The 12,557-nt window shown below is 37.2% G+C and overlaps 1 protein-coding gene and 1 long non-coding RNA gene across 2 annotated transcripts in view; one reads left to right on the plus strand and one right to left on the minus strand.

Moving 5' to 3' along the window:
• Nucleotides 1-12,557, plus strand: part of LOC105676363 (netrin-1-like) — a 170,371-nt gene that overhangs the window by 71,620 nt on the left and 86,194 nt on the right. The window contains exon 2 of the mRNA XM_012374165.2: nucleotides 5,906-6,094. Within this exon, the coding sequence (XP_012229588.1) occupies nucleotides 5,906-6,094 (189 nt within the window). The remainder of the gene's footprint in view (nucleotides 1-5,905; nucleotides 6,095-12,557) is intronic.
• LOC105676366 (uncharacterized) overlaps nucleotides 1-12,557 on the minus strand; it is a 104,456-nt gene that overhangs the window by 20,176 nt on the left and 71,723 nt on the right. The gene's annotated exons all lie outside the window — the stretch shown is intronic.

Here is a 12,557-nt window from a genome sequence, read left to right on the forward strand (position 1 = left end):
CGCGATAAATCTGTTATTTCCTGTAAACATTATTAACCGCTATTTTATAAATATACTCTTAAAATAATTCTTCTATGTAGGCACTTGTTATTTTAACGTAATGAATCTTTTTGGATCTAAACTTAATAAAAGGGAAATGTACGGAAATTGTACGAGATTACTCGAATGTAGACATCAGGAAAAATCGTGTCGATCATTCCTAACGACTTAAACGAGCGCTTTTCGTTTCGTTTCAAGATTTCTGAAAGGAATTCCGAGCACGTAGATACCGCGCACTGTACCAATAAAAGGGCCTAGCATACCTGAACGTGTTAGCGAAACGCTCGAGGTGTATGAATCGACCGCTCGCTTGCGGCACTGGAATTCTTCCTCCGCGGGATGAGAAAAAGGAGTTAAGCAAAATGTGAAGAAGTTTCAGTACTGGTTCGCATCTTGCTACACGTCCCTCACAGATTCTGTTAGTAATTGAAAGGGTTTGATATATTTTATATAACAATTTAGGTGGAGTTTTCATTAATGCGATTAATGTATAAATATAGCGTTATCGCGCTGCGATATCTAAAGCTGAATAGAAATAAATTGAAACTGAAACAAGAATTGCAGTGTTCCAAAGGGAAATTAAATTATGCTATCTTCCTTTTGCGGTATTCTGTAACGAACGAGCGCGGAGAAGTGTGTATAGATTACGTATCTAGAAAATATGTATCTAGATTACATCTCGTTTAGTTTTCTACTAGACCAGATCAATTTCAGCGTGATAAAAAAGTGGGGCAATTTCCTCTCCTCTATATTAAAGTTAATCCCGCAGGCGTGTTCTTCTAACCGCAAATATGGGTCCAAAATATTTTTCGAAGAAATCATCCAATCTGGATTTTGAGAGGGTTCATCGGAAAGATTATTTATCGACGATTGAGCGAGTTATTTTAATGAAGCAATTGACTTTGCATGATTAAACTTCATAAGTAAATGTAATAACGTTATATTTTTTCAAATAATATTATCGGACATTATACTACATCAGATTAATTGGATTTATGTTATTTTTATCTAATTTGATTTACATCTCTCGGCTTTAGTTGTCATCAAAGCATTTACTAATCAATTAAAATGTAAAGATTTAAAACGGAAAAAATATGTTTATATTAAAAAGCGTACTAAAACTATACGAATGAATGTCAAAGATTAGATTAAAGATATCTGTCAGTGCATGTTTAAAATGAAATGAGACAACCGGCAACTAGGTTTCCTTGACAAAAGCCAGGTCTGGCATCTACTCGTATTTCGGTGCTCTGCAATATTTTTTCTTGTCAAGACGGAAGACAGATCATCCCTTGAGACTTGACTTGTTTCCTTCCCGGGTAAAATTTAGAAAAGGGTGCACTTCATCTCATTAAAATAAAACACCTAAAAACGAGTTTCACACATTCCAGAGCCGAAAAAAAGATGCTGCGCGATAGAAAAAAGATAAAAGTCTAAATGTATCCAGTGACAGAAGAAAAGAAAAAATTTGCCATTAATTTTTCGATGCCGACATTGTTTAAAAAAAATTTGTAACAATTTGTTTTTTTTTTGCAGAAAAGATACTTATTCTGCTATTTAAAAAATAAGAACAAAATTTTTGAAAGATATTATTATTACTATAAAAAGTGATGTTTTAATTAAAAAATTATAGTAATAATAATAGTAATATTAAAAATATGATATAATTACTTGCTTTATACATTTTTGTATGATAGAGATAATATCTTCTGGTAAAACATTATTATTATCTAAGTGAGAAATAAAGTGCTACTAAATTTCTTTAATCACAGGTATTCCGTAAAGGACTAATTTATTTGAGATAGGATAGATTTATAAGATAGATTTACTAGGGTAAAGTTTCAGTGTTTGCTTTAGTAACACTTTATTTTCCTGTGATTACATTGATTTATTAGAGGCGCTGTAAAAAAGAGCTGCATCTCGATTATTATTATAAGTTGTGAGATTTAGTCGGAATTAATTAATATCGATCAGAATAATTCATCTCTAAGTGCCGGCGATAAATGCCGCAAGACTCACTGATTCCACTTCGATTAATCGCTAATTGCAGCGATCATCTCTACGAAAGCAACTCGTTCTGACGTCGCCAACTACAGCTTAATAACAGGAACCGATCGTGGAATTTCAGACGGTGGCTGAGCATGGTTATTAAGTATCGAGAGGTTATCCGATCGACCCGATACATAGCAGCCAACTTGGATTCAACAACATTCTTATCCATCGATCAAAGCCTCTGCTTCGTGCAAGTAGAATTGCCATAAATTATCAGTCAAGATTTATGCCGGCCCGCAATGAAAGTATTAAGAAAATGCTATAAATATTGAGCGTAAAAAACTTGAATACAAACTTTATATATTGAATGTTGTGACAATATTTATTGCCGATTAAATATGATTATACACAAGTATATGATAAAAACTAAAATAATATTTTATAAAAGTTTACGCGGTGTTGTATTTTAAAAATTGTATGCTACTGATAATCCAGCGACAAAAAAGTACTAGGAAAAAACATCCCGAAAGACAGGAACGACAAGTGCGATGAGGATATATCAGCGATAAAAAACATATCAGTAATGCCTATATTTTATTTCCGGCAGAGAGAAACTTCGATAACAAACATACAGAAGAGGGCACAAGACTGTAAATTGAATTATGATGGAAAGAAACAAGCATCCGCTCTTGATGATTTGTCCGGAAGCAGTAGCTCGTATTTCATGTTTCAATCAGTTTGTTTAACGTTAAATTAAAGCAGTATGGATTCAATTAGCAGTTAAAAGTTTTTATTTGATAAAAATGAAATTAGATAAGACGATTGAGGAAATTCAACATACATGATTATCTCTACATTATATATAAAGAAACTTTAACATTTTTTGTATTTTAAAAATATATTATTGCCATTTGCCAAAATTTTTAAAGGGCTGATTTTTTTATCAACTTTGAATAAATTTTTTAGTTTCTTTTTTTTATATTTTATTTTTTCCAATATTTTCTAACTCAAAAATTATTAATACGAATACACACAACAAATATTATCTGATAAATTCTTCTGATTTTGAAAATCTCGTGGATAATCTTATGTGATTTATTATTTCATGTCTTATCACATTTCATGAACAGTCAGTTTCTGTCCGTACAATATATCTTCTTATAAATAACGTTCATTTTCAATCTCCTAGAATATTTCAATGCTAATTATACGCCTGCTCTCTTAAATTAAAGCAAAGCCTTTTTCTTCACGCCCACCGCCAGTTAATCGATTAAAGCGTAGCACTAATTTGTAAGCGAGTATAAATCACGGCAGCGGCTAAGCAGAGTACAGCAGACGTCAGCATCCGCGCAAGATAGAAGAAGGAAGACGGAGAGTGCGCTGAGAGGCGAAAGAAAGAGTCGCGATAACGAGTGTCTCGTCGCGAGCGGAAAATAAGACACGCTCTTCCCAGTTGGACACATCGGATTATTGGGTCGAGAGAATCTACGAGAGGCGAGCGCGCGGAGGGTGGATCGTTAAAACTGCAAGCTCTCCCAATTCCGCCCCTAGCATCCACACCATTTTACCCCCCCTGCATTTTCAATTATTCTGTTATATTTTCAAGACGTCGCGAAGTAGACCGGCTGGGTAGCGTGCTCGAGAAGAGGAAGTTACGGCACGATTCTTGCCGAAGTACTTTGCCGTGCCTCTTGAGAGTTCAATGAGCGATCGATGTGTAGAGGGAAGTCATTGCAACTTACTAACGTTCATACGTTTCATACCGACATTTGTACTCTCTTTTCGATCATTTTAGCGAAATTGAACGATTTCAATTTCTCTAAATCTAAAAATGAAATGAATAGTTTGATGTATAAACAGACGACACAAGAGTGTAATGACAATTTTTAGTCTTTGATAAAATTATGTGTTTTTTTTATTTTTATCAATAAATAATAAGTAAAATTGATAAAGAACCAAATATAAACCAAAGATACAACATCTGGTTAAAATAAACAGTAAAAGTTGAATGGAAAAGAATTATTATTTTAACGTCAGGTAATGCAATCAAGAATTCTTGGAATCTCTTTATAATCATATTATTGCGTTTCTTAGATGTAATATATATTTCTGAGAATATCTTGATGTAATTTATTACTCCAGCAGTAAAAGATTCGCTTTTCATTATTTTTCTTTTTATGTTCATAAATCGATTTTAACTTTAAAAGAAAGCTAGAAAGAAAGCTGCATTTAAAAGGCATTTAATCTTTACAACAATGGAATTTTGTTGATACAAATCCATAAAATTTCATTCATAAAAAATTTTGGCAGACCGCAAAAGGATTCCAAAATTTTGCATAAATGTAAAAAAGTTCAGTGTAAATATGTAACTATTTTTTTTTACTGTAACTAAAAAAATGATTTTTCTAAAACCATATTTTAACCGCAACGAAAAGTTGTTACAAATTCGTGTTGTATTACTTCGCATGTAGGTATTCAAAGTTTCAAACTCTTTTTTATTTGTGGAATTTGCGAGTTGCGGAACTTTTCTCGTGAGCGGAATTCGATAGATCGTGAAATTTCGACTTAAAAATCGAAGTTGCGGAATTTTAAATTTTGTGAATTACGGCTTCCCTTGTCGGATCGGGTTGGCAGGTCCGCGAGGAGGATCGAGAATGACGGGAGAAGTCGAGGACTGTTGTCCGATAACGAAGACGACCTCCTCGAGACGTTTCCTTCCTCGGGCCGGATGAATAAACTCGGGACTAATTACCGCGATAAGTGCAGAACGAGCCCCGGCACGCTTCGTTGTTCCACGAAGGAACTTGGTAATATTAACGAGTGGCTGCACGCTCGATGCTTCAATCGCAGGAATGCCTGAAATATCCCTTCGCAGTTTCTGCGAGATAATATGTATGCTTAGCGCACTTGTGCGTCGGCTGGGCGGAACACGGCCTTTATTACCTAGCAGCAATGCATAATTAAAATAGAATAGATGGTATTCGAAGCATTCCGACTTTGAGATGAATACCGCTTTCCGAGATGAATACCGCCCTCTGACGTAGGGAGCAGTTGTGATTTAGTCGAGCAGTCACCAATTATTAATCGATTTGTATAAACATGTATTTATTTATGCGCAACCGCGAAAGTTAACGTTCCCTCAAGTAATAATTAATTAATAGTTGCATGGATAAACTTGTATACATAAAATTATCTCTATTTGCATCGCGCGAGGAAAGAGTAATTAAAATCAATCACTTCGAGGCATGAACGTTTGAAACTTCCCTCTAATCATAATTTTATGAGAAAATGTGAAAAGGTGAATGTGGAGGAAAATGTAGGACTTTTAATCGAACTTATTGAAATTTTTAGTTAATTATTTTACACACTGTGTACGGAAGAAAATACATATATGCTTTCGTAAAAAGCAAATTTTGTATATCCCACATAAGCTATACAATTTAGATCAAATTATTTCAAACATATTTTCTCTACATTTTGTAAAGATCTTTGCAAATATGTGGACTGATTCTTACAACAATATTTTGCCGAAAGTATCAAGTGAGAAACGTAAAATATACGTCTTTCACACTCTTGCCTTAAGGAAAAGGTGTAAATATATATTTTAATGTCACTATATTTTCACACGAAGTGCAAATTAAACACGGAGGAGATTTTTATTATTTTTTTCAACGAATAATTGCGACTGCGCCAAACAAATCGCAATTATGGTGATTTTAATGACAACAGCACGTCGACAGTAATGTTGACAGCTGGAAAAAGAACTTGCGCGTGCGACGGAGAGAAAAAAAGAAATTAAAAGAAATAGTAGTCATAAAATAATGGCGCGCCTCGTGTCGCTCGCTGACTGAAATTACCGCGTTACCTGTTTCAGTGTGCAACTGCAACCTCCACGCGAGAAAGTGCAGATTCAACATGGAGCTGTACAAGCTGTCGGGCCGTGTCAGCGGAGGCGTTTGTCTGCAGTGCCGGCATTTTACGTCAGGAAGGCACTGTCATTACTGCCGCGAAGGTTACTACAGAGACCCGGCGAGACCGATCACGCATCGCAAAGCCTGCAAACGTAAGTGCCCCCGGCCGGTAATTACATGTAAATCCAACAAAGACACTCGGCGAGCAATTATGCGCGCCGAATAACCCTGCGCGATTACTCGCGTGTTCGCGGCACGCTTAATTACGAAAGTGTCGTCGAACTTGCCATCGTTTTGCGCTGCGCGATTAGTAAGCGATGATAATAGCGTGTGGGATTTCGAATTCTTTATGCGTCTCGATGTTACGGGCGCGTTAAAACATCAATAACGCAAGACGTTTATCGGGCTAATTAGAGAATGCCGCGGGCCTTTAACGCTTTCTCCATCACGTAAGTCGTGTAAATTGATTCACTTGCGATTTGAAAGCATAATTCTGCGAAAGAGATAATTGAGAAACCTTCAATATTTCTTGCAGGAAAAAAGACATAGATAATATTCATTTTCCTAATAACATATTTCAATAATGAGAATTTTGTATATCACTTTTTTGAAAATTTCTTCAAAGTTTCCGCGGAATTTTCAACATTCGCGCGGAATAACAGCTATATTCAAAGGCACGCGTTATATGCGATGGGAAACTTTATTGTGAATCGAAATGCCGCGCGGCGTTTCGAGTCAGCGCCTTTTCCCAGTCGCGCGACGCTATCGGGATAGACTCGGACGCCATTACCATTCGTCTCAGTCCTTCCTCGGTACTGTTACAAAGTGGTTACCAGCTGAGCAACCCCCTAATCTCGGTGCATTCAATTTATGTACGTTTGTCTAGGCCTGCGGACCGCCGCGGGGATAACGATCTCCCGGTGTGAGAAAGCGCGCGCCGACGCATCGTGAATGCACCGGCGCGCGGTCCATGTAAGTGGGCATCCTTAGCATCGCGCATCCCGTGTACGGGTCGTCCGTAACTGTACGGCGAACCCGTTGTTCGCCGTCGGTTCGCCACGTTGTAAGAATACCGGGTGTTACGGCACGCGCATAATACCGTGATAAATCAGCCATCCGTTCCAAATACAAGCGCGAGAGTCGGTGCCCGGGACGACGCGATGTACGCGATGAACTTTGAAACCCCGCAAAATCACTCATCTTCCCTCCCCCCCCCCCCGCCTCCTGCTTGGTTCGGACGTTTACATCGCAGCGCGTTTATATTGCGATTTTTCAACGCTTCCTTCTGCCGTGTACCTTCCGCAGCAACGTTCGCAAAAAATATTGAAATGACTGTTTTCCGTGGATCACCCGGTACTTGCTCGCGCGTACTTGAGCGCTGGATTTTTACAGCGCGCTTCTTCACGACTGCGAAAATTTTCGCAAATTTCTGTTGTAGGTACTTGTACTCGATGTACGAGTTTCGCGCGATTAACTATGTATGTCACTGGGCGGCTGGTGCATATTCTCGAACGTGGACTACTTGTCGCGTTGAATTGCGAGGTTAATTAACTCTTTGCGGTCTGGCACGTTTTTAACAGCAGCCGGCCATTTATATTCGCCGTGAAGACCAGTTATAAAGAAGAAATATACGCTTGAATGTGCAGTAAAAATTTTACTTGAGAGCCACGTCGTTCAAAAATGTCAGACACAATTTTCCACTTGTCAACGAACAGTGTCATGAAATATTTTGTAACTTCTCTGGATATATAAATATAAAAAAACTGTTCTTTTTCTTCTTTTTTAAAATTATATTAATATCATGCTGAAAATAATACTGCTTTGTTATTAACTTTGAATTACGTTGTTTTTGCTGAAAATCGAGTATTTGCATTTTTTTTTAATATCAATTATTATGTTATTATACAAGAGTTCATATAATGTAGACGTATATACAATAATATCCGGATTTCTAAGCGTGCATAATTGTATTTAATCGGTTTAAATTCTGAATCGTGTTTTGGATTAGCGATTCACAGAGCGACGATACGACCCACCTTGTGTTCTAGAAATGTTTCAGGCTCTAGCATATAAAGCACGAGTATCGTGCCGAGGGCCTGCGCGTGCTCTCGCCGCCGAGATAACGAACAGTCTGTATTCTCGTTAGCAGCCATGGCAGCCGTTAAGATAACAACGAGACAGGACACTCACCGCGCGAGCGCTTGCCGTGGAAAGAAGATTTAAGCTCGTCTTAGGACGGCATAAGTTTCATAAATTAATCCTCGGGTTGGGGTGGGGGGAGGGGGAGGAAACCATCGCCATCAGTGTTAGATCGCGTGAGACGACGCGAGCGGGCGGATATAATTCCAATTTGATACGTAATTTAAGTTTGAGCTTTAACCGCGCTCGAAACTTGAGATTACCCTTCTTCCCGTTACGATGATAAATTTAGAAATTAATCTGATGACAGCGCGATTCGACTTTGCTTCGCTGGATACAGTAACAAGTGTATAATGAAGTTGTAGAAGTGAATAATCGATGTATCATGTTTTCATGTCGTAAGAAATTATATTTTATATATGCGATTATATCTTACTTATTTCAAATAGGATAAAAACTAGCTAAGATAAAATTTACTTACTGATTCAAAAAAATAAAATATGTTTTATCAGTCAAAAATTATTTGAAAAATTTGATTTGTTTGACTTGTTACTGTTATTGCAGATGGAAATTTATTTGAATTACGTATTACTATTGTAATGTAGTTTAATTATATATGTAAGAGCTAATAATAAATTCTAATTCATAATGTAATAATTGCATAATGTATTTACTTAATTAGTATAATTGAATTGGATTACTTAATTAAAATAATTTATTACCTAATTACTTAATTAATATATAATAGTAACGGAGCTAGTAAACAGGAAATATACCGTAATTCGAGTTTTACGATAATAAAGCTGTAGATTGTAATTTCGATATAAAAAGTTTCATCTTTAAACGATAGGCGATTTGACATATCTTAACATATCGATGACGTTTTTAGAAAGCTGGTTAGATCTGATTTCAGATTCCCATAATAAGGAGAGAGCAAAATTATGATGTTATCATACAAGTTCGCCGGTTAATATCCCGCAATGAAGATAAGATCTTTCCGAAGGAAAAGCGACTACGATTGTGAATAATTAGTCACGCCTAAACAGATTAATTTAAATTTAAACATCGTGTTAAATAGCACAAGAGCAGTCGCATTTGCATGTCACACCACCCACCGGCTTTAACTTAGATAGTCACGGCTCAATTAAATATTATCACTCTCGAAAAACTATCCTCGCGACATTAAATAATTAAGCCGCGCACGCTTATTAATATCGCCTTAACTTGCGTGCGTGTAAGAAGAGAGCGTACACGAACGGGGCAATATATTCCGAAGCGGCAACACCATTTGTATGGCCGCTTACGCTTGTCGAACATGACTGAATAAAATCGAGAGGTGAAATCGATGCTGTAAACATTTGTAAACGTTACGTGAATCTTACGCGCGCAGAATTACATAGCGGAATAATAATATATTTATCGTATGAATACTGTTGATTGCACCGCGCCGAAAACGCCGAAAACGTCGAAGCGACGACGACGACGACGACGGCAGCGACAATGACGCTCTGGCTTACTTTATAAGATATCCTCGCGCTCCTTTCTCGTCTGCCGCACCCTCCGTTATTACAAGCCCGCACACACGGAAAATGCAGATTTCTGCAATTTGTCGTCCTACCACGTCTCGCAACGTCCCGCTGTTGCACCGTCTCCCCGTGACGGCAGTAATGTTTCCACGGTTAGTGAACTCCGAATTGGTCCTACCGACTACCCTTCCCCCCCCCCTTCCCTTTCCCTCATCTATCCGGGTCTCGGCGAACCCCCTCAATCTCGTGCTCGACATTTTCGCAAGAAAATACAGCCCCGTGTCGACTGCGTACCGTCGGGTCAAAACTGCGCCGCTCGTTTCGTGATTTCCACGGTAACGAATGAGAGCCGCTCTCTCACTCCGTATCTCGTTTTCACTCCTTTTCCGCTTTACTTGTCTGCTCCGTAGTGTCTACCACTTGCCCCCGGTCGTAAGCTCCTTGCCTTTGACCCGTCTCGGAGGATAAAGTCAGTATTTTCCTGAAAGCTGCTTTATACGCACTGCGGTGATTTTATGACTTGTTTGTCTATTAAGAATTCTGTGCACTTTGTGCATGTCATGTATTATGGATAATTTGCCTTTGAGTCTGATTTGTTTATAGAAATTTTTCAACGTTAATTACATTTTTCAGCGTTTGTTATTTTTTTTAATATTTAACTGTAAACTTGGTTAAATTAAATAATATTATTCAAGTGCTTGCTTGGATTATGTATTTTGTTGGCAGCAGGTTAGCGTGTATCAAATTTTTTTTTATTTTAAATTGTTTTAAAATTATATAATTTTCCATATTTTCACCGAAATATTCTTTTCCTGCCGCGAAATAAATAATAAATATCTCTCGCAGTCAAACGTGACCTCTCGACAATTTCTCTTTGTTCCCTTCGACCACGTACAACCTCTTCAACTCCGTTTTATATCTTTGCTACTTTATTTCTCTGTTTTGCCTGGCTATAATTCCTGTGCTTGTTTCGGACCAATGTAGAGTTGTCTTAAAAATTTGTCTCGCTATACTATAAAAGGAACAATAGGACCCGCCTAATATACGCTGTAAGAATTTCATGAATGATTGCCAGCGGCATAGCATACACTTTTTAGAACGAGAATGAATCTATTGAATTTTTACTTTTCTCTTAGTACTACTTTATTTGATTACATAAGAGAAATATTAAAATTATGTAAATAAATAAAACATTGTAATGAAAAATGTCTTTGTATACAAAAAAGTTAAGCTAACAATAGATTTATTAGATATTGTAGTTTTAAAAGTCAAAATATTTTCTTTAAAATTTGTGAAACATCATATCTCATTATATTGCTCATTATAATAAAGATGTATACATGAATAACTTGACAAAAAGCAAAGAGGCAGCACATTAATGATAATAAGAAAGTTTAAATTCTCAATTTAATTTAGAAAAATATTCTGGAAAGTCTTTTTTCCATTGTGCGAATTTAAATGAGAAAATTTTTATTTCTCATTTTTATTTCTCTTCTTTTATTCAACAGTTCTTTGCTCCTAATCGCTATGCCACTGCAAGCATGAAATAAAAATCTATCTCGATTCAAAATATGTAAAGTACTGGAGGTCAATGTATTGCATCGATAGTAGAAATGTCCGAATACGTCGTAATTTCACGGCTCACTAAGGATCGTACTATTGCAACGACTCAGCATTTGTCTAATCGTGTGGATGCACGCCGAGAATAGTCACGGACGATTATTCCTCGCGAAGAATATATATTGCAAAGAGCCACTTTTATATATGTGGTCTTCGCCGCAGCGCGTCGTTGCGTGACACAAAATAGCCATCCCCATCTTGCGTCCCTTGCAAAAATAGCGTTGGCCATGTATCGGGAATCGCGGTGTTCGCGCAGCCATGACCTTTCAGTTCTATATCACGTATTGATTCACTTTCGTCAATCTTGCATCATATACAATGTATCTATTTTTAAAATCGTATTTCAACCTTGTTTTATACACGAATATTTTCAGAACTCATCTATTTATGTAATTACAAAACATTAGAGTATAAAATTTTTCGAATTATCACATTCCGATAGAAATAATCAGTCTTCTGTTCGATAAAACTTTGATTCATCCTTTGTCTAATCAAGAACGCTCCTTGAACGATAAATCTCACAGCAATAATTTTTATAACCGTACACGCGGCCGGCCAATGTCGTTATGGTGCACGGTGGTCGGTATATATTAGAAACTCCCCCTGTTTGTACAGTACGCGTGACCATGCCGGAACGATACGCGTTTCAACTGTATCCACCCCCAGCACCCAAAGGCTTACCCCCGTGTTTACTCTAACCCCGGTGGCACCCTCGGGCAAGGGTTGCTTCTCAAACAGAATCGGTCACCGAGACACTCACGGCGCTCCCACCCTACCCAGGGCACCCTTCTGGTTCTTCCACTCTGTCAGGACTTCGATCTGTGCGGCGCGCAAAGCGAAATTTCACGCAGTATTAAATTAACACACGGTGCTACTGCGAATTTCTAACGTGACTGAGTTTTGCTCGGCGTGGACAGATTGCCATCAAGGGAACTTGCTCGCCTTGGACTTGCCGAAAGTAGTTCGCGCGTTTATTATTCGCCTGGACGCACTCGTTTGCAATTGGGGGATTTTGATACTTTGATAGAGGTGATTCTGAATAAGCAAATTTAATTTCCTCGTTTAAAAATAGTGTACAATTTATTGATTTTTAAATTTGAATAGTATGAAAAGAATGCTTATTTTTTAATTTTTTACAGAATAATTATTTTTAACGTTATCCGAGTATGAATAAATGATATAAATTTTGCAATAATTTTACGATAATTTTGCAATAATTTTGCGTTAATAGAAAGGATTCAATTATCAAATATAATCTGAGAAGAATTTGTGTAAACCTATATCAAATTGATAGGAATATCGAACTTTAGTATATTGCAGATATTATTAA

This window comes from Linepithema humile, chromosome 3 (genome assembly GCF_040581485.1).
Source record: "Linepithema humile isolate Giens D197 chromosome 3, Lhum_UNIL_v1.0, whole genome shotgun sequence".
In the NCBI taxonomy this organism is placed as follows: Eukaryota; Metazoa; Arthropoda; class Insecta; order Hymenoptera; family Formicidae; genus Linepithema; species Linepithema humile.